The sequence below is a fragment of the Hyaena hyaena genome, unplaced genomic scaffold, assembly GCF_003009895.1.
Source record: "Hyaena hyaena isolate Hyena2069 unplaced genomic scaffold, ASM300989v1 scaffold_780, whole genome shotgun sequence".
Taxonomy (NCBI): Eukaryota; Metazoa; Chordata; class Mammalia; order Carnivora; family Hyaenidae; genus Hyaena; species Hyaena hyaena.
The window spans coordinates 573,606-600,780 of NW_024081410.1; the positions used below are offsets into that span (position 1 = coordinate 573,606).

General features: G+C 52.8%; 1 protein-coding gene across 5 annotated transcripts in view; it reads left to right on the plus strand.

The window, feature by feature from the left end:
• ECE1 (endothelin converting enzyme 1) overlaps nucleotides 1-27,175 on the plus strand; it is a 115,750-nt gene that overhangs the window by 83,001 nt on the left and 5,574 nt on the right. For all 5 annotated transcript variants that reach the window (XM_039218753.1, XM_039218754.1, XM_039218752.1 and 2 more), the window contains 12 exons: nucleotides 711-857; nucleotides 1,940-2,005; nucleotides 2,961-3,152; nucleotides 9,945-10,087; nucleotides 11,398-11,512; nucleotides 16,123-16,233; nucleotides 17,452-17,550; nucleotides 18,040-18,117; nucleotides 19,649-19,752; nucleotides 24,598-24,708; nucleotides 25,331-25,398; nucleotides 26,183-26,373. In XM_039218753.1, the coding sequence (XP_039074684.1) occupies nucleotides 711-857; nucleotides 1,940-2,005; nucleotides 2,961-3,152; nucleotides 9,945-10,087; nucleotides 11,398-11,512; nucleotides 16,123-16,233; nucleotides 17,452-17,550; nucleotides 18,040-18,117; nucleotides 19,649-19,752; nucleotides 24,598-24,708; nucleotides 25,331-25,398; nucleotides 26,183-26,373 (1,425 nt within the window). The remainder of the gene's footprint in view (nucleotides 1-710; nucleotides 858-1,939; nucleotides 2,006-2,960; nucleotides 3,153-9,944; nucleotides 10,088-11,397; nucleotides 11,513-16,122; nucleotides 16,234-17,451; nucleotides 17,551-18,039; nucleotides 18,118-19,648; nucleotides 19,753-24,597; nucleotides 24,709-25,330; nucleotides 25,399-26,182; nucleotides 26,374-27,175) is intronic.

Here is a 27,175-nt window from a genome sequence, read left to right on the forward strand (position 1 = left end):
AGCTCTGGGGCACCTGGCTGGCTCAGTAGGCAGAGCATGTGACTCTTGATCTCAGGGTTGTGAGTTTGAGCCCTGAGTTGGGTATGGAGCCTACTTGGAAAATAAAAAAAAAACCTCCCAGGGGCACCTGGGTGGCTCCATCGGTTAAGCATCTGACTTCGGCTCAGGTCATGATCTCGTAGTTTGTAAGTTCGAGCCCCACCTCGAGCTCTGTGCTGACAGCGTGGAGCCTGTCTGGGATTCTCTCTCTCATGCTCTTTCTCTCAAAGTAAATAAACAAATAAACTTAAAAAAAAAAAAAAAAAAAGAGTCCCAGCTCTGAGAGAAACTAGAAACTGTGGCTTTATCAACTTTTTAAAAAATAGGGAGCCTTTTTTTCCCGCATAGGCACAATTGAATTTTGTGCACAAGTGAATCCCCATGATTCAGTATCCAGCGAGCGGACAGGGCGCGGGAGAAGCCTCCTTTCCACCTGCTTCCCCGAGAGAGCAGCTGCCGCGTGGACTCACGGCTTGCTTGTTTAGGGTACATCTCGCTCCATCCCGAGTCTCCTGTTCGCTGAGCAGACAGTCTGATCAAGACCATCCCTTTCGTTTGCTCCCGAGGCTCAGAGAGGTCAGGTGACTGTTCCAGGGTCACAGAGCAAGGAGCAGAATTCCCACCCGGGCCTCCTTGCCACCCCGTCACCTCCCCGTTCCCTCTCCCTGCAGCTAGGGGGCTGGAACATCACAGGTCCCTGGGACAAGGACAACTTCCAGGACACCCTGCAGATGGTCACCTCTCACTACCGCACGTCTCCCTTCTTCTCTGTCTACGTCAGTGCCGACTCCAAGAATTCTAACAGCAACGTGATCCAGGTGAGCTGGCCTGCGTCCCCAGGAAGGCGAGTGGGCATGTTTTGAATTTAACCTGTTTTGAGTTTTGCAAACGCCAGAGTCGGGGCAGACTTGCCCGTGGCGACAAGCTTCTGGTTTCTGAGCCTGCATTATTTCTGGAGCCCCTGAAACATGAGATTTTTGTAGACAAGTCCAGAGAGAGCAGGCTGCTGCCGCGGGTGGGTGGGGTCACTGCAGCACAGATGGGTCCCTGGGATTCTGATCGGTCACCGTGGGCCCCCAGAGTGTGCCAACCCCTAGATACAGCTAAAGCCACCTTCAAGTCCCTCCACGTCAGCCCCCGGCCTTTGTGGCTGTGCTTGGAATGGCTGGGAGCCCTCTCTTCCTGCCGGCGCCTGCCCTAGACTTTGTATCCACATCCCCAGGGAAGCCCCAGCACTGACCTGCCCACCCTCAGATGCGGAAGCCAGGAGCCCAGGCGGGAGGCCACGAAGGCCCAGTTCCCATCCAGTTCTGCCTCTCACTCGGCATGTGACCTCGGGCAAGGGCCTCAATCTCTCCGAGCTGCAATTTCCTTCTCAATCAAACGAATTATAATAACACCTACTCTAGGCTCTGATAGTCGCTGTCAGGAACTGATCCTCCCCTACCTGTCAGACCCTCTCATCCTCCCCTGTACCTCATTCCAGCTCTGAGGGTTAGGTACTATTTCCCCTATTTTCCAGACGAAGAGCCTGAAGATCAGAAAGGTTCAGTGACTTGACTAAGGCTACAGGGGTCGTGAGTGGCTCTTAACCACTGCACCGTCTTGGGAGGTATTTAATTAAGTGGAAGTGCCGTGCCAAGCCTAGGAAGGATTTAGAGAGGAGGGGGGCTCTGGCCCTTCAGAAGGGCCCAGAATCCCCATGTATGGGCAGGTATGCATCCAGTCATGAGTCTGTTCCCACACTGGGTGGGCCCACCCCAGAGGGGGCCTCCCCCACCAGCTCCCACCCCTGCTGGGACCCAGGCTGGCCCTGTGTTGCCGTGTGCCAGCTGCCCCCACAGCGGGCGGTGTGCGCGTGTGACAGGAGACCCCCTCTCGCCCCTGCCCTTCTCTCCAGGTGGACCAGTCTGGCCTGGGCTTACCCTCAAGGGACTACTACCTGAACAAAACTGAAAACGAGAAGGTGAGTGTGCTTCCTCAGAGAGACTGGCTCCCAGCCCACACCCCGTGACGTTTTACCCTCTCGGTGTCCCCTCAGCGTCACACCTCTGCGGGTCTTTGAAGCTGGAGTTGCACAAAGGTGTCACTTATCTGACGGGTGATCGGCAGTCCCTGGCAGGGGAGGGACCCCCACCCCCAGACTGTTTTCAGTCTACAGGTCTTTTGTCCCCCTTGTAGAGCCAGACGGCGGTAATGGCCGCTGCCGTCTGTGGGTGCTAAGCCTCTGGCCCTCCCAGCAAGCCCGCAGATACAGAACATCTCTGACCTTCGTTCACCTTTCTGCCTTATGGGTATTATTTCTACCTTGCCTTTTATAGAGGAGAGAGCAAGGCTCAGAGATGCTAAGTGACCCACTCAAGGTCACACAGGGGTGAGGCTGAGATTCACATCCAGATCCGCTAACTCCAAAACCCATGCCTCTCATGATGACCCGGGGAAACCTCGTCTGTGGTTCATCGTCTCTCTGTTCATCCCACCCACCTGTCCTGGCCACTTGTCCAAGTGCCCGATGCTGGGGGGAGAGTGGGGACTGAGAAGGTCATGGTCCCCGCAGGGGAGGCAGACATTAATGAACTAACCACCCAGTTGGAGGCATAATGACGAATCATGATAGCTCAAGGGTGAGCTGAGAAAGTTGCACACGGGGACCTACTTCCGATCTGGGGACACGGTAGAGGAGGGCAGCTCAGAAAAAGTGTATTGTAAGAACTGCAAGATGGTCTGTGGGCAGCTTTCCCGTGATGGGCACCTGAGCGGGAGTGTGGGCGAGGACAGCAGGAACCCCCGCATGCCCATCCACGCAAGCACCTGAGGGCTCTGTCCTGAGGTCTCTGGGCAGCCAGTCTGCGGGCTTCCCCGCGCTGGGCTGGCCCTGCCCCACCCGCCGCACTGACAGATTGTGGGTGCCGGGCCCGCAGGTGCTGACGGGATACCTGAACTACATGGTCCAGCTGGGGAAGCTGCTGGGTGGAGGGGACGAGGCTGCCATCCGGCCCCAGATGCAACAGATCCTGGACTTTGAGACGGCGCTGGCCAACATCACCATTCCCCAGGAGAAGCGCCGGGATGAGGAGCTCATCTACCATAAGGTGACAGCTGCCGAATTGCAGGTAATGTGAGCTCCGGTTGACGTGGAGCCGGGGACAAGCACGGGGCTTCTGGACGTAGGGGGCTGGGCTGGGGCCTTTATACCCACTTCATCAGGTCCCCAGAACACCCCTAAGAAGCAGGGATGGTTGTCACCCCAGTTCACAGATGGGAAAACTGAGTCTCAGAGAGGCTATGTTACTTGCTGAAGGCCACATAGCTTTTCTTTTTTATATATACATTTTTTTTAATGTTTTATTTATTTCTAGGAGAGAGAGAGAGAGAGAGAGCGTGAGCAGGGGAGGGTCAGAGAGAGAGGGAGTCACAGACTGAAACAGGCTCCAGGCTCTGAGCTGGCAGTCAGCACAGAGCCCGACGTGGGGCTCGAACCCGCGAACCGCGAGATCATGACCTAAGCGAAAGTCGGACGCTTAACCGACTAAGCCACCCAGGCGCCCCATATATATACATTTTTTTTAATGTTTATTTAATTTTGAGAGAGAGAGACAGAGTGTGAACAGGGGAAGGGCAGAGAGAGAGGGAGACAGAGAATCTGAAGCAGGCTCCAGGCTTCGAGCTGTCAGCACAGAGCCTGACACAGGGCTCAAACTCACGGACTTCAAGATCATGACCTGAGCCGAAGTCTGTCACCAAACGGACTGAGCCACCCAGGCCGCATGGCTTTTCTATAACAACAGCATTTAGCTGGGGGAGGCTCTGTGGTCATGACAATAATAGCTCACACTGACTGGGCTTTTCCATGCTCAAGCCCCAGTCACATCGAGCCTGGTGTATATACAGCAACCAGTAGAGAGGAGGGTCCTGTGGTCACGTCTCCCTTTTCCAAGACAGGAGGTTAAGTGACATGTTCAAGGCCCTGAGGCTCCCTAAGTGTCAGAGGAGCTGGACATTGGACTCGGGCTTGGCTCATGGGATCTCTGTTCTTGACCCTGACCCCTAGCAACCTCCTGGAGGTGAAAGGGGATTTCTCTCTGTCACTGGGTGTAACCCATCTGTGATGCCAGCGGCCCCTCTGCTGAAGGCTGCCCCCTGGTGGCTCCTTGGGGCTTGCAGGTGGTGAGCCGACTGCCAGTTCCGTCTTTCCAGTTCACCGTGTGTCGGTGTCTGGCCTTATCCCGGGTCCCCAGGGTCACAGAGGAAACCAGCAGGGTGGCCTCGGCCAATCTTCCTGTTTGCTGCCATTGCCTAGGAATGCTCAGTGAGGCTGCTTCTCCGCTGGGGAGGGTGACTAGGCCACTTGTGTTGGGGTTCCACCAAGATGTCTCCTCCCTCCTTCTCTCCCTTGACCCGCCAGGTCCCGCCCCTGCATCAGAGTTGGCTCACTTGCTCTCCTTTCAGAAAGAACACCTCGGTCCCTCCTCTCTTCCACCCTCCATTCCTCGCTCTGACAGGTATAGAGCCACCCTCAGGGCCTTGCTCTGGAGGAACACCAAGCAGGAAGCAGTCCCAGACTCACTGCTGAGTGCTTTGGGCGAAAGAAGGAGGGCACTAGGACCAGGGTGGCTGATAGGGTGTCCCAGGTGGAGATACGGCCCAGGCAAAGCTGGGGCTGAGGGCGAGAGAGCCTCTTCTGGGTGCCAGCTGCCCTTCAGGTCCCTGGAGGAGCCGGCATCAGGGTGAGCGGTGTGCGTGGGTTGTTACGGAGATCAGCAGCATCTGTTGGGAACCATCTGGCACTGTGTTTCTGCGCTGGAGCCCGGAGGTCAAAGGCGATGCTGGCTGCGCAGTGTAACTTGGTTTGCTCCAGCTGTCCACTTCTCAGGGCGGGAAGGGCCCCCGCAGCGCCCAGCCCCCACAGTGGCCATGATGCCAACCGACTACCCCCAGGGTGGCAGAGAAGATACAGCAGCCCTGAGCACGTCCGCCCCAGTGTGGCTTCCGGGCTCTACCCAGGGTGCCTCATCACATTGCTTTTGCTCTGTTCTTTCGAGCAAGTCATAAAAATCTTTTCTTCTCCCACCTGCTGCAGAGCCCCCAAGGTGGGGCAGGATTTTAGCAGAGGTAGGGCCCTGGGCTTAGAGTCAGAAGACTGCTCTGGCCCAGCCCCACTATGAGCTGTGTGACCTTGGTCAAGTCTCAAGCCCCCCTATTTGTTTCCTTCTTGTAAAATGGGGCTTCACTCACTCATTCATACCTGCCCTTCCAAAACACAAGAGACAGACGAGAGGCAGCCCCTGGCCCCATAAGGCACACCAGTTCTTTAGTCACAGAGTTCTCTGAGAACAAGTTGAAAACTAGGGAGTGTCTCTCAGAGGCACAGGGCATATGTGCATATTAAAAAATTATGTCTAGGGGCACCTCAGTGGCTCAGTCGGTTAAGCGTCCGACTTCGTCTGAGATCATGATCTCATAGTTCGTGGGTTCAAGCCCCACATCAGGCTCTGTGCTGACTGCCAGCTCAGAGCCTGGAGCTTGTTTCGGATTCTGTGTCTCCCTCTCTCTGTGACCCTCCCCTCCTCATGCTGTCTCTATCTCTCTCTCTCTCAAAAATAAATAAAACATTAAAAAAATTATGTCTAGACCTTGAGGGTATTATGCTGAGCGAAATAAGTCAGGCAGAGAAGGACAAATATCATATGTTTGCACGTATAGGAGGATTAGGAAGAACTTGACGGAGGAACAAGGGGGAGAAGAAGGGCGGAAATGGAGGGGGAAAGGGAGAGAGGCAAACCATGAGAGACTCTTGAATGATGACAAAAACTGAGGACTGATGGATGTGGGGGGGAAGGGGGGATGGGCATGGAGGAGGACACTTGGGATGAGCACTGGGTGTTATGTGGAAACTAATTTGACAATAAACTATTTGTAAAAAAAAAAAAAAAAATTATGTCTAGCATTTAAGGATTAAGTCCTGGACCCCTAATGCCTAGTATCCTCCAAAAGAATCTCTACCTGACCTGCCCACGGGGTTTAAGAGGGTGAGATGAGGCAAAGGACGAGATTTCATTTTGTAAGCTGATGTGCACAACTCCAATGTACTGTCTTAATCGTTATTAGCATTATTCCTTTGTTGGTGGTGATGCCAGCCCACGTCTCCAACACGAAAGCAATTTGATTCATTCCAGCCTTGGACAGAGAATTCCTTGCTGTTCCCTGGTATCTGGAAATTTGGTTTTCTTCCTGTACTCCAGGTGACTCAGGAAAAATGCTCCAGCCTTCAGAGTATGGTTCTGGGCCAGCCCCACCAGAATATGGATTGGTTCCAGGCTAGCCCCCACCAGAGTCTGAATTCAGATCCATGAATCAGACATCCTTCTGTTCCTTCTCTGGGGGCCTGAGGCCCTTCTCATTTCTTTCTAAGATCTTCCACATCAGAAGTTGTTTGAGGGGCGCCTGGGTGGCTCAGTCAGTTAAGCATCCGACTCTTGGTTTTGGCTCAGGTCATGATCTCACAGTTGCATGAATTTGAGCCCCACATCAGGCTCTGCGCTGACACCATGGAGCCTGCTTGGGATTCTCTCTCTCTCTCCCTTTCTCTGCCCCTCCCCTGCGCACTCTCTCTGTCTCTCAAAATAAATAAACTTTAAAAAATTATTTTAAAGTTGTTTGAGAATGAGCCCTATCCACTGCTCTAAATTCTCCAGCTAAAATCAAGTCCAATAGCATCTTCCTTTTCTCTCTTATTTGGCAAGCCTACTTGAGCCTACTTGGTGACCAGCAGTACTCTTTGGCTGCAGGTTTGGAAAATAGAGCTGACTGGTGTGCCCCATAGGATTTGAGTCACAAGTGGAATGTCCCAGGCAGTTAAAACAGCCGTCTCTATGGAAACAAGGCACACATGTTTAAATTAGGTATTTGCTAAAGCAAGATTGAAAATGTGAAAATTCTGGTATTCAACACAGACCTTATCTGTGGTTATGGGAATTTGCCCGCACAGAACACCTGCTCTACCTAACGAAATAGGCTTGTGTCAAATGCGTAGGGATTTATCACCACCTGATGGCTGTCCCCTGATTAGAATGTTTCAGTCGCCTGCAGTTTGTGAAGCTCTCTAAACAGTGACATTTTGTAAGCTTGGTGAATTTCCCAGGCGTCTTTGCCAGCAGGTCATGCAGGCAGGTGTCTCTACGCGTTGAGCCCTATTTGACCATCTCACCTGGTCACCTCCCCATTTCACAGCCACAGAAATGTTAAGGAGAAGCCCTAGAGGTGACCCGCCTGGGGGATTCTTGCCAGAGAGAAAGAGCGAATGGACAGGCTAGGGAGAAGGGCAACTTCTATCCCTACGAGGTACAGAGCAGCCAAGCACAGTGGGGTGGGAGAGGGTGCAGAATGTTGTCCCCATTTTATTTGTATTTGTATTTTTGTGTGTGAGGGGGGGGTTCCCATTTTAGAGAAAAGCTACAAAATGGCTCAAGGTCCCAGAACAGGTTCATGGTGAGGACTCTGATCTCCTCACTCCAAGACTCACTCAGGTCATTGTGCTGTTGGGTGGACAGGGTTGTGCTGGAGCCCACCGGGCATGCCTCTTCCCGACCCCTCGGGTAGCTTGCGGTAGGTCCTGATGCCAGTACGAATCGCCTCCCTGCCCCCCTAAGAGCCCTCTGTCCTCGGAGGTCCTTACTCCCTAGTTGCTGAACTGCCCTCTGAAACTGGAGAGACGAGTGAGCCTGGAGCTTAGATCTGCACGGTCGCTAATTAACTATGTGAGCTCAGGAAGGTCACCTTAGCTCATCTGCAAAGTCAGCATCTGTTAAGTGGAGGGTCTTGTGACTGATTTCTCACTGAGGGCATCATAGATAGTTACCAACAGGTTGTAGATTCATCTGATATTATAGATCGATTTTACATTTCACATTATTGATCGATCTTACCATGTGAAGGCCAATTGCAATGTGTCTCTCGCCGCCTTTGTCTTCAGTTTTGCCCTTTTGCAAGGGAACAGAGAACAGAATTTAAAATCCTTCAAGCCCAGGGCCGACTCTTGGGAGACCTTGAGAATGATTACAACAGCTAATATCGATTGAGTGGTGGCTAAGTACTGGATTCTAGGTGACTGACGCATATAAGCTTTTCTGCTGTATAACAACAGTCTATGTTTGCATTTTGTAAAATTACAGGGCAAAAAAGTAACTAATAATGACAAATCGTGGGAGAAATAGGGCTTAGAGAGTTCCAGGCGCCTGCAGTTTATGAAGCCCTCGTTGATTGTATAAACAATTCCAATTATATTCAAAAGTTGTGCCACTTGAAAGACATTTAGCTGAGTGAAATAAGCCAGTCACAGAGACGAGTACTGGATGTTTCCACTTAGATGAGGTAGCTAAAGCCGCCAAATTCGTAGAGACAAAAAAGTAGAATAATGGTTACTGGGGGCCCAGTAGGGAGGGAACTGGGGGGAATTATTGTTTAATAGGTACAGAATTTTGGTTTTGCAAGATGGAATCTGGTGGTGCTTAACGTCACCGAACTGTGTGCTTCAAAATGGCTAAGACGGTAAATTTTATGTTTGTGTATGTTACCACAGTTAAACCCAGAGGTTGTGCAAGTTTGTAATCAAAACAATAACAATAATTGGAACCTGGAGAGAGAGCTCGGCATGGCTGGAGCCTGCCTGGTGGGAAGTGGGGAGGGGCTGCTGTGGACACAGAGACCGTGTGGGCCACTGAGCTCTGCGCAGTGGGGCTGCCAGGGACTTACTCGAAGCCGGCTTGTGCCTCTGTGCGGAGGGAGCTCTGGCGTAGGCCCTCACTGTAAACCATCTTCTGGGCCCCTGGGTGGCTCAGTTGGTCGAGCATCTGACTCCTGATTTAGGTTCAGGTCATGATCCCAGTGATATGGGATCGAGCCCTGCGCCTGGCTCCGAGCTGAGAGTGGAGCCTACCTGGGATTCTCGTGCTCTCTCTCTCGCTCTCTCTGTCCTCTCTCTCTCTTTTCTCTCTCTCCCTCCCTCTGCCCCTCTCCCCAGCTCATGTGCACTCTCTCTCTAAAAAATAAAAATAAATAACAATAAAACATAAATGATCTTAAAACAGAGCTGACCGGCCAGCCTCCTGTGCATCAGCTGAACTGAGAGATTTTCCTTTCTTGCTGGAGGCTGTCATTCTAAGCTTAGTTTTTCAGATGCCATGCCCAAGAAAAGTCACCCGTGGACCAAAGCATTTGCACATTTTACTGCTATCCTTCTTGAATCTGCCAGTCATATACACCAGTTGCACAAAAGTAATTGGTATTATGGAAGTGCGTGTGGAGTGAAACAAACAGTATGAACCTGTTGAATCTTTACACTAACCCTATGGCATGAGTTCTGTTATGATGATGAGACCACTTTTCAGATGAGACCCTGAGGCACAGAGCGTTTCATCCACGTACTCAAGGTTACACAGCTAGTGAGCGAAGAGCTGGGGTACGAACCCAGGCAGTTTGGCTCCAGATGCAACATAGCTTTCCATCATAGGCCTGTCCGGGCTCAGTTTCTTCATCCATACAGTGGGGATAATGGCACCTCCCACCTGGGCCAGTCATGAGGCCCAGCTGAGAGAAGACGTGTGAACTGCTTGTGGCGATGCTTGGCACAGGAGGGGCTTGAGCAGCGATAGCCATTACTGTTGTCACCGTGTCCCTTGTATTCCATCCTAGCTCCCTTTCAAGTTGAAGTTGGTGTTTGGCTCCTTAGAATTCTGCCTAGAGCATCTCTGGCAAAAACCAGAGACCTCAGTTTGACATCTGCAGGGGGCACTGTGCGTGCCCAGCTCTTTGGAGGCACGGTGCCCCCTCTTCAGAAGAGCGCCCTGGAGCCTCGGACGTGGGGGAGAAACAGCCCAGCCAGAGTCACGCCGTCTCTTCCCTTCCAGGCCTTGGCGCCCGCCATCAACTGGCTGCCCTTTCTCAACACCATCTTCTACCCCGTGGAGATCAATGAGTCCGAGCCGATTGTTGTCTATGACAAGGAGTACCTGGGGCAGGTCTCCACCCTCATCAATAACACCGACAAATGGTAAGGGACGGTCAGCGGCCGGGCAGCCCTCAGGGTCACATGCTGTTGTCCGGTCTCTGGCCAGACAGGTGTGGCCAACGACTGACTGACTCTGGAGCATGGGCCCTGGGGAGAGGCAGCCTGTTCAAATCCCAGCCCCTCCACCCACGAGCTCTGTAGCCTTGGGCAAGTTTCTCACCGTTTCCTTTCTGCTCTCCCCAGCACGAAATGGGGATGGAAACAGTACCTCCCTGGTGGGGCTGTGAGAACCGAGGGAGAGTATGACTCAGGATGAGGCTCAGTCATTGTTCGCTGGTATTTGTAGTTAATATTTATGGGGTTTTTTTAATTTTAAAGATTTGTTGGAGAGGTTTTTGAAAAGCACAAAAAAAAAAAATAGAAAAAACTTAAAATTACCCAAACACTGCTGTTGATTCTATGGTGTGTGTGTGTGTGTGTGTGTGTGTGTGTGTGTGAGAGAGAGAGAGAGAGAGAGAGAGAGAGACAGAGAGAGAGAGAGAGAAAGGGTGAATTTTCTAATACATGGTTGCTTTTCCTCCATCATTGTGACCACATGTGTAATCTGCTTTTCCCTTGACCTTCATCAGGCGCATTTTCCCCATGTTATCACACACTCTCTGGGGACCTCATTCTTGATGGCTGCACAGCACTCCACCAAGCACCTACATAGTGTTATCTACTTACCCCTTCCTCTATGGTCAGACATTTAGGCTGGTTCCAGTTTGAGGCGAGATGCTCACTGTTGCAAACATCTCTTCGTGCTAAGGTGACTTCTTTGCGGAGGTGACATCAGCCACAGATGATTCTCTGTGCCCTGAGGGAGGGGGCAGTGAGCTCCTGTCATGCGGACCTTGGCGTGGCTGGCCAGAGCTTCCTTTCCTGCCCCTCCTGTTCTTAGGGCCTCTTTCCCTCCATGGCCCTCTGGCCGGGACATTTCCAAGCCGGGGACGTGGCCGCCTCCTCCCTGCTTCAGCCCAGTAGCACACACCATCCAGGGGCCTCCATGCTGCCTTTTCACCACTTCCAGACAAAAAGCAGCTATGCAACAAGCATGTATTGAGGACGTGTGATGTGCGAGTCCCCACACTAGGCACTGAGGGGTTTTTGAAAGAGGACTCAGACTCGCCTTGAAGAGCTGACATTCCCGTTAGTGAGCAGTAACCTGCCAGACGGGGCGGGGGGCTGCGGGAGATGGGGAAAGAGCCCGCCATCAGAAGGCCAGGTCTGAGCGCCCCCTAAAGGTCAGTGGGGGAAGTGCTGTGATGCTTCTAGCTCTGGGCCCTTCTGAGCTGTCTGATCTCTTGCTGCAGCTTGCTAAACAACTACATGATCTGGAACCTGGTGCGGAAGACAAGTTCCTTCCTTGATCAGCGCTTTCAAGACGCCGACGAGAAGTTCATGGAAGTCATGTATGGGACCAAGAAGGTAAGCTTCCATGCACGTGCTGAGCACCTACTGTGTGCGAGGCCCTGGGTTGGAGGCTCTTGTGACCTTGGTGTCCTCCAGGGCCGTGGAACTCATGAGGGAGGATCTAAGCTAGCTGGGGATGGACAGAACCTTCCAGAAGGAGATGATTACACCCGATCTTAAAGGGTAAAGAGGAATCTTAGAGAGTTAGCTACTTTACAGGAAAAGGTAGCTTCTGTTTTCTTCCTTCCAACCCCTTCTCGATGGTGTTGACAATAAACACTTTCCTGTAACTTGTGTGATCTTCATACCCCTGTGAGGTGGGTGTGATCATCATCCCCGTTTTGTACAGGGAACCCCCCACCGTAATATTGCCACTTCCCCATAAACGTAAAACACTCGGTGCAGCACCTGGTTCATGGCAAGTCCGCACAAGTGTTCACTGCTGTTGGCTCCCTGACCCCCCCGGGCCCATCCTCCCAGAGGCCCCAGCCCTCCAGGACCCTCACTCCACCCCCCCTCAGGGCCCCACCCTGGTGGGAAGCTTCCCAGGCACTTCCACTTCTTCCCCAAGGAGGTGGCGGTCACCCTCTCATTCATGTAGCCAACAGACATGCATTCAGATGACATGAGTCCCCTGTGGGAACACAGAGACAAGGGAGGTGGCGTCTGTGCCCCAATAGCCCACATCCGCTGCAAGAGGTCCTCCTGTGTGCTGACGGGACACACCAAGTCAGGGCCCCAGGGAGCAGCCATAGAGCAATAGAGGCCGAGGTGCCGGGCCTGCCCAGTGCACCCTGCCCCACCCAGGGCAGCAGCTCGAAAGACCCCGGGGGACGGGCAGAGCTGGCTCCAGCTGGGCCCTGCCCCCATGGCCCTTCCCAGAGGCGGGTGGAGGGGACAGAGCCAGTAAGGGCTAGCAGAGCATGACGGGATGTGGGTGCCTGCCTCCGGTCCTGGAGGTCACCCTGGGAAGAGTTCTCTTTTTCTTTCCCCGCCCTATGTGCACCCACCTCTGGCAGGAAAGGGACTGGGGGCAGGGGGGACTGGGATAAGAGGGGCCTCTGAGGGCACCACGGGACCTCAGCCACGAGAGCTGCGTGGCCCCGCAGAGAAGGACCAGGGGGAGCGTCGGCTGCCTTGCTCAGCTAACCCGCCTTCCCGCTCCACCTGTGCCCTGGGTCAGCAGACATGACAAGACATGGACCCTGTCCCCTGGGCACTTGGCCTCCCATGGGACTTTATTCGGGAAGAGTCTGACCAGGACTGGGGATGGTGGTTCCAGAGATGCCTCTGTGTGGGGAGCGCGCCCCTGCGTCATGGCTTTCCCACCGGGTACAGATGAGGAAACAGGCTCTGGGTGGTGAAGGGTTTCCCAAGTCACTCAGCAAGGAGGCAGCCAGGCTCCAATTCAAACCCAGCTCTGGATGACGGTGACCTCTCGGCAATTTCAGTCACTCACTAATGCTAATGATGATTATCATCATAATAAAAGTCATCATTACTAGACGTTGCCTTTTATAGACATTATGTCAGCCCATTTTATAGATGAAGAAACTGAGGCTCTGTGAAGGGAAAGGACTTGTTCAAAGTCGCACAGCCCATAAGCAAGGGGTGGGCTCTCAAACCAAGCACATCTGATCCCACAGCCCACGCCCAAGCTCTGCTCCACTCAGCCTCTGGTCTGCAGAAGCCAGAAGCCAAAATCGAGCTTCCTGGTGGCTGCTGGGGGCTGGGGGGCAGGGAGGCGGGCATAGGGAAGTTCAGTGGGGAAGTTTCACATTTGCAAGATGAAAAGTTCTGGAGATTGGTTGCACGGCAGTGTGAATATACTTAGTACAACTGACCCATACACTTAAGGCAGTTAGAATGGTAAATCTTGTGTGTACTTTACCATAATAGAGAGATTAGTAGGTAGGTAGGTAGAGAGAAAGAGAGAAAGAAAGAGGGCAAGCTTCCCTGGGCGAGGCTCAGAGTGCAGGGTGCTGCTCTAACCAGTGGGATACTAAGAGCTGGTGGGGCCCAGAGAGGCTTTGCCAGAAGCCAGGGCAACTGGGAGCCCCTGGAGGTGGGAGGTTATGAGCCACGGTCACTATATGCCCCATGCATGGTGTAAGGAAACAGCACGGAACTTTGGTCAGAAGCTCTGTGTTTGAAATGCTTCTTCTAGGGACGCGTGGGTGGCTTACTCAACTAAGCGTCCGATGTCGGCTCAGGTCATGATCTCATGGTTTGTGGGTTCGAGCCCCGTGTCGGGCTCTGTGCTGACAGCTCAGAGCCTGGAGCCTTCTTCAGATTCTGTGTCTCCCTCTCTCTCTCTGGCTTGCACTTCCCTGGCTTGCACTGTCTGTCTGTCTGTCTCTCTCAAACATAAATAAACATTTTAAAAAAATTAAATACTTCTAATCACACAGACTTGGGCGAATCATTTCATTGGAGCAGAGGGCTCAGTCTTCCCAAACGTAAAAAGGAATAAGTAATCCCTGCCCTGCTGACCAGGGCATTGTCTGGGATTACGCGAAGGGATCCCCACAAAGTCTGTCCTAAAGGCTAAAGCATGCCACACCCTGCACTTTATCTGCAAAAAGGAGCACAGGGCGTACCTGCATGTGGGGTTATTATGAGGATTACATGCGCTATGGCCCACGCCCGATAAACCTTCAGCTAGCACACTCTTGCTGTTACTATGTGTCCGTCTCTCCCACTGGGTGCTCTGGGCGTTTCGACTGAGCCCCTTGAAGGCAGGGGTCACGGCCGATTTGTCTCTAGGTTCCAAACACCTAGCACTGTCAGGGTGCAGAGGCACTGCCCAGAGAGTGCTGGGCATGTGAATGAATGAATGAATGAATGAATGGAATGGAATGGAATGAATGAATGGGTTTATGCAAAAGGTCTCCTGAGAAGGCAGTAAGGCTTGGCCCCTGACTGAGCCATCAGGGCCTGGGGACCCCACGGAGCCTGGGAGTTCGAGTCCCCCCTATCCTGACCTTCTGCGTGGGCTGTCTTGGCCCAGTCTGGGCACAGCCCGTGTCCAGCTGAAGGCAGGTGGGTTGTGGGGAGGACAGGGCATCTGAATGGACACATGGGTGGGAAAGCTTAAAGGAACTTAGACCCCTCAACTTATGGAAGGCTGAGATGCCTTTTACTTCCTTCCCTTCTTCCTTCCTTCCTGGAAGAAATTTAACTAAGGTAGGATTTACATACCGCAAAATGAACCATATACACTAAGTACACAGCGTGGTGAGATTTGACCAATGAAATCGCCCTTCCAACCAGCACCCCTTTTGAGATAGAGAACACTCCTGTCACCTACTTAGCCAGTGTCCTTGGATCGGAAGTTTCCTTCGGTCCCTCAGGTGGGTGTGGACAGGTGTGGGTGGCATGGTACACTGTGGGCTCTTTCGTGTCTGGCTGCTTCTGCTCAGCTAATGGCTGTGAAATGCATCCGTGTTGTGTATCAATAGTTCATTCCTTCCTGTTGCCAAGTAGTTCACTATTGTATAAAAATACCACATTTTGTTTATCCGTCTGCCTGTTGGTGGGCATTTGGCTGTTTTCAGTTGGAAAACTATTACGAGGCAGGCGCCGCCCCAAGCCTGCTGGTTGTTACCACCTGTTGTGTCTTCAGGGTCAGGAGGCCACACAAGGGCTTTACACAAGTAGGGTGAGCAGGGTCACCACCCACGATCACGGGGACTGTGCATAGCCAGCGGGCCGGTGGGGCAAGCTTCCCCTCAGTTCCATGAGGCCTGAGGCCGCCCGTCTCCAGCTCCCCAGAGATGTCCAGCTCCCCAGAGATGTCTCACCTTGTGGGCGAGACCACAGGCCACAAAGGCACCCCCCCTGCAGCATCGCTGTGCTGGTCCTTCCTCCAGGGGCTTTACATGGGGTTGGGTCCTGGGGCGCCGGGGTGGCTCAGTCGGTTAAGCGTCTGACTCCGGCTCAGGTCATGATCTCGCAGTCCGTGGGTTTGACCCCTGCATCGAGCTCAGTGCTGACAGCTCAGAGCCTGGAGCCTGCTTCAGATTCTGTGTCTCCCTCTCTCTCTGCCCCTCCCCCACTCATGCTCTGTCTGTCTCTCTCTCTCAAAAAATAAACAAACATCAAAAAAGAAAAGGGGGTTGGGCCCTGGCCTCCTGGGAAGGCTTTCTTGTTGCACAAGAATAGAAAAGGTAATCTCTCAAGTCTTTGCCCCCAGGATTCTTAGCCCCCGCCCCCAGGGGACAGGGCAAAGTAGGGATGGGGGTGTAGGGTGTCTGGTCAGGCATGTCAGAGTTCTGTCACTGTAACACCCCTTGCTTGCCGTGGGACCCTGGACCAGTGACTTCCCCTTGCTGAGTTTCTGTGTCCATTTCCTCATCGGCTGCCTTCCAGTTCATTCCAGTGGCTCCTTAAGATACTATTTGTGACATGCTGTGCGCAGAGCCTGGCGTTCAGGAAATCATAGATGGCGGTGATGAGGAATATTCTACGGCCTCTTGGTCCAGTGCCTAAAATAACTTCCACTCCGTCAGAAAAGGTCTCCTGGAGGTTCTGGAAGGAAGCGGCCCCATCTGCTGCTGCCTCCTGGATGGACAAGGGTTGGGAAGCAGGACAGTACAAGTAACCCCTGTCCCTTGTGTTTCCAGACCTGTCTTCCCCGGTGGAAGTTCTGCGTGAGCGACACAGAGAACAACTTGGGCTTCGCCCTGGGCCCTATGTTTGTCAAAGCGACCTTTGCGGAGGACAGCAAGAGCATAGTGAGTGCCTCCCCTCCCACACGGGCTGTGACATCGCACCTGCACTAGCCCCCCGTGAACTTGACAGCCCATCCTCCCGTCTGCCCTGGGCCTTTCCTACTCTGGGCCAGGGCTCCAGCCTTAACTCAAAGTTCGTGTTTTCTGAAGCCTTGAACGTAAGCATGAAGCCTCAATAGCTACTGTAATTGAGCCGCAGGCACTTTAGCTATATCACTGCCGTTTAACCCTGCGAGGCCTTGCCGGCCGTCTCCACCTCCACCTCTGAGGGGAATGAAGGGCCCAGCGAGGAAGTGTTGGCAGAGTAGCTCTGGCCTAAAGGGTGACATTTTTCTTACCCTGCGGGTGACATGTTTTTCTGACCAGGCAGAGGTCACCTCCTCTGGCTGGTGACTTGGAGGCAGGTCAAGTCACCGTTTCTCCCTTCACCGTTAACTTGGAAGTGAGGCTGTCCCTCTCGCAGCGGGAGAGGAAATGAAATACCACACACAAAACAGGGGCTCTGTAAACAGTGGCTCTGATGTTATTGTTATCGTTGTGTTGTTACCATTTTTGTTACTGATTTTAAGTATCTGCAGTCAGATGTTAGCAAAGGGAGACTCCCATTCCTCAGGCAACTGGCCTGTGAGCCGCCGATACAGAATCTTCATCTAGTTCTGTCAGCTGTCAGCCCCTCCACTCTCTGCTGTGTGACTTCCTTCCTCTGCTCTAGAATCTTTGGCCTCCAGGCCTGCCTGTGACATTATCGTCCTCGGAACAGCTGGTCACCTCCAGCCTGACCACAGCATTTCTGAAACTGCTTCTCAGGACTCGGGTCTGTAGAGTTTAAAGCCCATTCCATCAATAAAGGGATCCTGTGGGCCAGTAAGTCTGAGAAAGACTGAGACTTTTACACTCTCCAAAAGAACCCCAGTGCATGTTACACACTAAAGGTTCTGAAAAGTCCTGCAGAGGAGAGACTCTTCCAACTTCCCCAAAGCTTGTCCTCCGCGTATCTGGCCGCGGAGCTCGGTTTATGGAGGTCCGGTCTGGTCCCGCAGGACTCGCCTGTTCTGAAGAAAAAGGCTGGAGAAGGGGCTGGGGCTCCCCTTCTTCGCCCAGCACTCAGGAGCCTGAGGTTTTGAGCTGAAATCTGAGTTTAGACTCTGGCCCAAGGCCTCCCTTCTGCATGGGGTGCCCGTCCAGTGCCCAGACCTCACTGGTCTGCTTCTCTGTCCTCAGGCCAGCGAGATAATCCTAGAGATCAAGAAGGCGTTTGAGGAAAGCCTGAGCACGCTGAAGTGGATGGACGAAGACACTCGGAGATCAGCCAAGGAGAAGGTGAGGCTGGCCCGGTGCCTGAAGGGATGGCTGAGGCTTCCCGCCCACAGGGCCGCAGCCGCGGATGGAGGAGGGTGCTTGAAGGGAGCCCGGCCCCAGCTAGTGAGCACGGTGTGGATGTCGTCCTGCCTTCAGGGGGTGAACAGTCCAGCGGGATGGAGAGACAGCCTTGAACTCATGATTGCTTTAATGGTTATGTAAAAACAGACCGTGTGGAGCATGTGAGAGAAAAATGCAGGGAGAAGTGACATGTCTAACGGAAGGGACTTGATAGAGTCCAGCGGGGGACAGCCAGCAAAGGCTTCCCTCGGGATGTGACATTTAAGCCGAGGGCCAAAGGGTAAGTAGAAGTCAGGCAAGAGAGGAATCTTTCCAGAAAGCGATGTGGAAGCCCTGAGGGGGAGGACCTGTCCGTGTCCTGGGGTCCCAGAGCCCAAGTCCGGCTGCCACTGCTGGGCGCTCAGTGTCCGCTGTACCTCTCCTGTCCAGGCAGATGCAATCTACAACATGATAGGCTACCCCAACTTCATCATGGACCCCAAGGAGCTCGACAAAGTGTTCAATGACGTGAGTAGCTCCCACCTGCCCCCTTGTGTTCCCGGATGCCCCTGGAGGTCTGCGCTTGGGGATGAGCAGAGGCAGGCTGGGTCCGGGTGGTGTGCTAGAGGCACCTTGACTATCAGGACATCTCAAGATGCAGAGGTGGGAGGTTGTGCGGATGGGCTCTCTGCTCCTCCTCTCCTGGCCCCGCCTCCCCGGGGCCGCCGGCAGTCGGTGGCCAGCCCTCGGTACCAAACAGTGCCTGCCAGACATTCCATTTCACGGGCAGCTCCACTGATGAGTGGGAAATGATGGAGGTGAGCAGACCCTAGAAGGGAGAGACAGAATTGATGCCCCTAAAATATCATGGAGCCCCTCATACCACCTCTTCCTTCCCAACCCCCCCCAAGTTCTCTCCTCTACCCAGGGTTCTCCTCCCCCTTCCCAGAAAAACCTGGACCTCATTTGGACCTTAAATGCTAACGGAAATGCGGAAGCATGAATCCCAAATGTACATGTACGCTTAACTGAGGCAACAAGGGTGGTTGGTATATTCCTGGGAGTCAGACCTTCTGGCAGGTCATTCTTTTAAATGGATTATATTTCTGCCTTAAAAGATAGTTTTATATCTCCTTGTGATTGAAATTTATGAATTCGGGCATTTTTGCAATTATAATAACCTCTCATCATGGCTCTATTTAAAACCTAAGAATATTAAAATCACTTCTGAGAATATGGAACTGACTTATTCTGCAGCCTTGTTTCTTCAGAATAATTTAAGATGCCCCCAGGGCGTCACAATACAAGATCTAGAGGCTCTTGCTGGTGGCGCAGGCACAGCCCACAGGGTCAGAGCCCTGTCCCCAGGGGCCCAGCATTTTACCAGAGCCCTGACGAGAAGCCAGAAAGCCCTGGAGCCAGTCTGAGGGAGAGCTTCGCCCCCTGAAAGGAGCTGAAAGGCTGGGCTGAGTGCTGAGGAAAGTGTGTGGTGATGCCTGTACCCTGACACTTCAGAGACCCCTCCCAGCTTGATTCAGGGCTATCCAGAGTGGTAGCCACTAGCCACTGCTACTTAATTAATTAAAATTAAATCTAAATCTAAAATGTAATTAAATGTAAAAGTCACACCAGCCACATTTGAAATGCTCAGGAGGCACAAGTGGCCGGTACCCACCATACTGGATGATGCAGGCATAGACCATGTCCCTCGCCACAGAAAGCTCTATGGGACAGCACTGGAGGGGCTTCCTGCCTAAGGCCCAGGTGCTGCTGCAGGCCCATGACACTGCCGGCTGTTGAGCGGCCCTGGTGAAGCTCTTACTGCATCCTCGAACGGGAGAGGGGAGGGTGCCAGGCCCCAGCATGGTCAGGGCCAAGGCAAGAGCCCAGCCTGCAGTCCCGAGCCCCCCATTCCAGCCTTTGACCTGAGGACCGATCCCTTCACCTTGTGGAGTCTCGGCTCCCTCAGTTTTAGAAGAAGGGGTTTGCCTTCAAGGAGCCAAGCGGCCTCCTGGCCTGGATACACTCTGATCTTGTGCTTTCGCTTCCCCTGGTCCAGTACACTGCGGTTCCGGACCTCTACTTTGAGAATGCCATGCGGTTTTTCAACTTCTCCTGGAGGGTCACTGCTGACCAGCTCAGGAAAGCTCCCAACAGAGACCAGTGAGTCCGTGGGCCCTGCTGGGAGGACACTGGGTGCTCCGGGCTAAGCTTGCCTCTGCTGCACTTGTACCATGTGCCACCGTGACTGTCCTAAGTGCCATCCGAGGAGTGGGCACCGTGGTTTTCCCACTCTTTAGATGCAGGGACCAGGGACCAAGGACGTGTGCCCAGCCAGGAGCTGGGACGGGCCCGGGCCTCTGTGCCGCCAGTGCCCAGCCTGTTGGCAGAGCAGCGGCCTCTCGACTTGAGTGGGCCTGGCCTCACACCCTGGTCCACGGCTCCAGCCTTTGGAGCCTTTGCCTCATTATCTGCAGATACGATGGGAGGGGCCGGTGGACACTCAAGTGTGAGAACTTCTGAGGACTGTCTGGCACAGAGGAGGCCCTCAGTTAGGGAAGATTCCAGATGGGCCCCCAACAGCTGTGGTTCTCAAACCTCACTGCACATCAGGACCCTCCGGGGAAGTTGTTTTTCAGTGTTTGTGTGTGTTTTCCTCGGAAAGGTTTTGTTTTGGTTTTTTTTTAATGTTTGTGAGAGAAAGACTGCGCATGTGCACGTGGGAGGGGCAGAGAGAAGGGGACAGAGGGTTCCAGATGTACTCTGTGCTGACAGCAGAGAGCTCGAGCTCATGAACTGTGAGATCATGACATGAGCCGAAACCAAGAGTTGGACGTTCAACCCACCGAGCCACCCAGGCTCCCCTCCTCGGGAAGTTTTTTTAAACACAGCTTCCGCCTGGACCTCAAACCTTCTTAAAATAATCTGGAATGAGCCCGGGTATCTGTCATTTTCTGAGCAGTCTCCTTGGGAAAATGTTCTGTTGTCAACGCAGCTCTAGTTCTCAAAATAAGCTCCCTCCACGCCTAAAACATTTTGCAGAATAAATCTCACCAAAGGGTGGAAGCAACTTCTCTTTGTCTCTGGTGCCCCCTCGTGGTCAACAGAGGTTTGAACATCTCTGTGTCTTCAAGTTTCCTGTCTCCAGAATGTGGCACAGGTTCCGAATTTATCTGAAGTCTTTAACTTAAAATTTGTCATTTAAATTCTGCCTCCTGCCCATTCATGTAGCCATGTGTTTTTAAAAAATATGATGTTTTGGGGGCACCTGGGTGGCTCAGGTTGAGCGTTCGACTTTGGCTCAGGTCATAATCTTATGGTCCATGAGTTTGAGCCCTGCGTTAGTCTCTGTGCTGACAGCTCAGAGCCTGGAGCCTGCTTTGGCTTCTGTGTTTCATTCTCTCTTTCTGCTCCTCTTCCACTCATGCTTGCTCTCTCTCTCTCTCTCTCTCTCTCAAAAATAAATAAACTTAAAAAAATTGTTTAAAAAAAACCATACAATGTTTTCAATTTCCCAGTATCTTTCCATGGCTTCCGTTACCCACCAATGCATCTCTGTGGCGCTTACCTGGAGGAGATGGAGTGACTGTCTAAGCTCTTGGAGAAAATGTTCTTCCTGTCTCACTCTGCTCCTTTTTTTTAAAGTTTATTTATTTTGAGAGAGAGAGAGAGAGAGAGAGCATGCACCTGGGGAGGGAAGGCAGGTAGAGAGAGAGAGGGAGAAGCAAATCCCTAGCAGGCTCCACATTGTCAGCACAGAGCCTGATACAGGGCTCAAACTCACAAACCATGAGATCTTGACCTGAGCTGAAACCAAGAGTTGGTCACTTAACTGACTGACTCAGACACAGTAGCACTCCACTCCTTACTGACCTTCCCCTCCGTACCAGAAAAATTATCAAGTGGACAGATGTTACTACCATCAGGTTCCCTTCTACATTCTTTATATATATATATATAAAGAAATATAAAAGAAATATTAAATATTAAATATAAAAGAAAAAATATAAAAGAAAATAAAAATATATATATATATTTTTTTTAGGTTTTATTTATTTAACTAATCTGTACACCCAACATAGGGCTCGAACTCACAACTCCAAGATCAAGAGTTGCACACTCCACCAACTGAGACAGCCAGGCGCTCTGCCCCCCTTCTACACCCTTGAAAAATTATTCAACCCCAAAGAGTCTTTTTTGCATAGTGATTATATCAATTTAATGTAAATTTTATTTAAATGTACTATTTTCTTAAAAAATATTTAGTGAGGGGCGCCTGGGTGGCTTAGTCGGTGAAGCGTCCGACTTTCGCTTAGGTCATGATCTCACGGTTCGTGGGTTCGAGCCCCGCATCAGGCTCTGTGCTGACTGCCAGCTCAGAGCCTGGAGCCTATTTCAGTTCTGTGACTCCCTCTCTCTCTGGCCCTCCCCTGCTTATGCTGTCTCTCTCTCTCTCTCTCTCTCTCTCCTAGAAATAAATAAAACATTAAAAAAAATAAATAAATAAAAATAAAAAAATAAAAAAATAAAAAAAATTCAAAAAAATAAAAAATATTTAGTGAGAAAAAGGTATTATTTTACTTTTTGCCTATTTCTTTAATATCCAGCTTAATAGAAGACAGCTGGATTCTATATCTGCTTCTGTGTTCAGTCTATTGGCAATATCATGTTTTAAAAAAAGAAAACCTAGCCTCATGCAGATACGAAGTTGGCAATGGGAGGGATGCTTTCATAGCCTGTTCTGATACTTGTGCACACTCTTTGTTGATACTACACCAAAACTCAGCAAGTAATAATTTGTGAAAGGTTCATCGCACTGTGGAACCTGAAACCATAGTTGTGAACTTTTCATTCCCTGTTACACTAAAACCCCTCGGTCTGTCTCGCACTTTGAATGGATCTTTTACCCAGCCATAATCTGTAACATCACACATTGGTCATTTGGAAAGCAATGGCCCGCTGACTTTTACATACCTTCTAAATAGTGACGTTTTCATTATACAGTTTCCCAAAAAATGTACATTTGTTCATACCACGGTTGACCTCCTGAGAAAAGTCTTCTAAGTATTGGGAAGCTGTCAAGTTTGTTTGACTGCTACAAGTTCTTGTAATTAATTTTACTAATTAAGTAGTTAATCTTGCTTGAAACTTCAAATTTTTTTCTTAATTTTTAAAAAATTCTGCGGTACCTGGGTGGCTCAGTAGGTTAAGCGTCCAACTTCGGCTCAGGTCACGATCTCCCAGCTCGTGAGTTCAGGCCCCTCATCGGGCTCTGCACTCACAGTGTGGAGCCTGCTTGGGATTCTCAATGTGTCCCTCCCCAACTCATGATTTCTCTCTCTGTCTCTCAAAATAAATAAATAGACTTAAAATTTTTTTAATTTTAATTTTTGTAAGTAAGCTCTATGCCCAATGAGGGTTTGAACTCATGGCCCTGGGATCAAGAGTTGCATGCTCTGGAGGCACCTGTGTGACTCAGTCTGTTTATCATCCGGCTTCAGCTCAGGTCATGATCTCACAGTTCATGGGTTTGAGCCCTGCCTCAGGCTCTGTGCACAAAGCCTGGAGCCTGCTTCAGATTTTGGGTTTCCCTCTCTCTCTGCCACTCCCCTGCTTTCTCTCTCTCTCTCTCTCCCTCCCTCAAAAATAAGTAAACATTGGAGCTCCTGGGTGGCTCAGTCAGTTGAGCATCTGACTTAGGCTCAGGTCATGATCTCACAGTTTGTGAATTCGTGCCCCGCGTCGGGCTCTGTACTGACAGCTCAGAACCTGGAGCCTGCTTTGGCTTCTATATTTCATTCTCTCTCCGCCCCTCCCCAACTTGTGCTCTGTTTCTCTGTCTCTCAAAAATAAATAAGTGTAAAAAAAATTTTTTTAATAAGTAAGCATTAAAAAAAAAAAAAGATGTTCCAAAATGGAGCACCTGTGTGGCTCAGTTCAGTTAAGCCATCGACTCGATTTCAGTCAGGTCATGATCTCATGGTTCGTGAGTTTGAGCCCCATTGGGCTCCACACTCACAGTGTGTGATTCTCTCTCTCTCTCTCTCTCTCTCTCTGCCTCCTCCCACCAAAATACATAAATAAACTTAAAAAAAAAGAAGAAGGTTCCTAAGTGGAATGGGTCCCCCGCTGAGGAGCACACGGTGACCTGGAGCCGCTGGTGTCCCTGCCCTGACTCACACTTGGGCTCCAAAAGCTTCACCCGCTGTTGCAAATGTCAACATGGCGGAAAAGGCAAATAAGGACTTCATATTATCATGCAAATAGTTTTGACCTAGAAGACTCCCACACAAGGAATTGAGGACTCCTCCAAGGGTCCACAGACACACTTTGAGAACTGCTTGGCAGCAGTGGCCTTTCTTTCTTTTTTAATTTTAATGTTTATTTGTTTTGGAGACAGAGAGAGAGACAGAGACAGAGCATGAGTGGGGGAGGGGCAGAGAAAGAAGGAGACACAGAATCCAAAGCAGGTTCCAGGCTCCTGCTGTCAGCACAGAGCCGATGAGGGGCTTGAGCTTACCAGCTGTGAGATCATGACCCGAGCTGAAGTTGGACACTTAGCTGAGCCGCCCAGGCGCCCCGGCTGTGGCCTGTCAGTGGCTTTGTCGGAGCCTCGTGTTGCACCGTGTGCGGTGTGACATGGGATTTCACTGACCCCTTCTTTGCAGGCAGTTGGGGTTTTTCTGGTTTTCCCTCCAAAACAGTGCTGCTAAGGACGTCCCTGTACTTGTGTGCACTTGGGGCCGGGGTTAGGGCCCTTGATAACCTACAGACGGCCTGCGCCCCCGCCTGCCCCCCCCCGCGCCCCCGCCTGCCCCCCCACCTGCCCCTGCCCCACATCCCCGCCTGCCCCCCCGCGTCCCCGCTTGCCCCCCACCTACCCCCGCCCCACGTCCCCGCCTGCCCCCCCCCGCGTCCCCGCCTGCCCCCCCCTACCCCCCTGCGTCCCCGCCCGCCCCCCCGCGCCCCGCCTGCCGCGTCGGAGCCTTCAGGCCTGTGATGTTGCAGGTGGAGCATGACCCCGCCCATGGTGAACGCCTACTACTCGCCCACCAAGAACGAGATTGTGTTTCCGGCCGGCATCCTGCAGGCGCCTTTCTACACCCGCTCCTCACCCAAGTAGGACTTTTGGGGTGCCCCCGCTCACTCTCCTTCCCCCGCCCCTCAGTGGACACCCGGCCCAGGGAGCTTGGGACGTCCACGCCCTGTGCGTCCCTCCAGGGGCCTCCGGGATCCAGAAGCCCCTGCACAGTGGGGACTTGGAGGCCCGCCACCCGGGGGTGGGGGGGGACGTCCAGGGGAACGCCCCTCTCGCGGTGTTTTAGAGCCGTCACAGCTGAGGAGGTGGCGGGCCTGAGGGACCCGTCTCACAAAGGAAGGCTGTGTGGCCCTGGGTTGGAATCCAGGGTCTGCTGCTCCTCGCTGACCGAGTGGCCCTTGATCCACGTGATCAAACCGTTCCAAGTGGCTTACTCCTTTATGGAGTCGGTCATTAGTGCTGAACCCTTTTGAGGTGACCAAAGAGGACAGCGCAGCTCTGGGGAGTGTCGAGCACAGTGCGTGGCATCCGGTGGGCACCCGCTGCCCAGTTGCCCAGCCTCTCACTGGCCCTGGGGGCCTGGCTGGAAGTTCAGGCCGCGGCCACGTCCCTGCAGAGCCCCAAAGGGCCCCGCTGTTTCTCCAGACCCAGGAAGCGATGGCCCCTTGTGACGTCACCCTCACTTTGTTTGCTCCCCTCCAGGGCCTTAAACTTTGGTGGCATTGGTGTTGTCGTGGGCCACGAGCTGACTCATGCCTTTGATGATCAAGGTATGACTCCCTGGGGTCCCCTCCTGACCTGGCACGCTGACTCCTGGCCCCACTGCTTCTTCGTTCTCGTCACTTCCAACGGCTGGAGGCGCATGGATCTGGGTTCAGCCCTGGCCCTGCCTCCTGCCCGCTGAGGGAACTTTAACAAGCCCTGTCATTTCTCCAGGCCTCCCCGTTCTTGTCTGTAAAGTGGGCATGGCGATTCCAACCCCATGTGATTGTGGGGACTGTGTCAGACCCAGGGTTCCTGGAAGGCTCGGGAGCGGGTGTTAGTTTTCTACAAGGAGCACACATTTCTCCTCCACTCCAGAGACTTCTCTGGTCCGGCTGCCAGGGGAGGAGTTAAAGTCATTCGCCTCCTCACCAGCAAATGTCCAGAATTCTCCTTCCCTCCTGCCTTGGGGATTCCGAGGCCAAAAAGGAAGAGGCGGGACTTTAGGGGCCAGGGCCTGTCCTGTGATCCTTGTGCTGCCGATTCCGCTCACCCCTTCCCGGGCTCAGGGAACGAGGCCCTTCGCCAGCTTTGACAGTAAATTCCGCTCCGCCGAAACTGAACAGCTGACCCTTTGCGCGCGTCAGATCCCTCCATCCTCTCGCCCCCACCTGCCACCCAGCCCATCTGGCTCATTCTCCCAGCTCCTCTGGCCCCAGACCCGCACCGTCTCCCCAGTGCTGGTGGGTAGATGGGGTCCATTTCTCACTGGGAGGAGAGGCTCCGTTAATAGCCACCCGTGCCGGCTCTGCCTCTCCTTCCCCCTGACCTCAGCTTCCCTCTGACCCCCAGGACGGGAGTATGACAAGGACGGGAACCTTCGGCCCTGGTGGAAGAACTCGTCCGTGGAGGCCTTCAAGCAGCAGACCCAGTGCATGGTGGGCCAGTACAGCAACTACAGTGTGAACGGGGAGCCGGTGAACGGCCGGCACACCCTCGGGGAGAACATCGCCGATAACGGGGGTCTCAAGGCAGCCTATCGGGTAAGAGCTCACCCCCCCACATGCACCCTGACCCAAGTCTGGGTCCTTGCGGGTTTCTCCTCAGTAAAGGGTCGTTAGAGACCAGCTCCGTGAGCTGCAGCCGCTCCGTGAGCTTCCGTTTCCTCGGCTGAGAAACCGGCGATGGCTGATGGAGAAGCTCGCAGAGTCCCCAGCACAGAGTGCGGCGTTCCGAGGGCTTTCCGGCCCTGAGTTGGGCCCAGCTAAGAGACACAGGAAAGGGCTTGGCTGGACCCACCTGACCACCTGCCTATTCTTACCTTTGCAGGGAAAGGCATCACTAATGCAGGCAGCAGTGGACCCAGGAGGGGAGGGAAGGGGAGGGACACTGGTCATGGAGCCAGTTCCAGGTTCAAGTCCTGGCTCTGGAGTAAGTCACAGCCTCCTTGAGCCCCAGCGTGCTTGGCTGTGACCACCTACTCCCTCCATCACTGGTGTGGCAGAACGTTGACACAGACGGGGCGCCTGGGTGGCTCAGTTGGTTGAGCTTCCAGTTTTGGCTCAGGTCATGATCTCACGGTTTGTGGGTTCAAGTGCTGACAGCTCAGGGCCTGGAGCCTGCTTTGGATTCTGTGTCTCCCTCTCTCTGCCCTTCCCCTGCTTGTGCTCTGTCTCTCAAAAATGAATGAACATTTTTAAAAATATAGAAAAAAGAAAGTTGGGCACAGAGTGACACTCAGAAAGGTCAGCTGAGCTGGAAGGGAGAGAGAACAGAGGCCACGAGAAGAGAAGGAGATGTCTATTAGAAAACAAGACAAAGCCTCCTCCTCTCCGTGACAGAGCA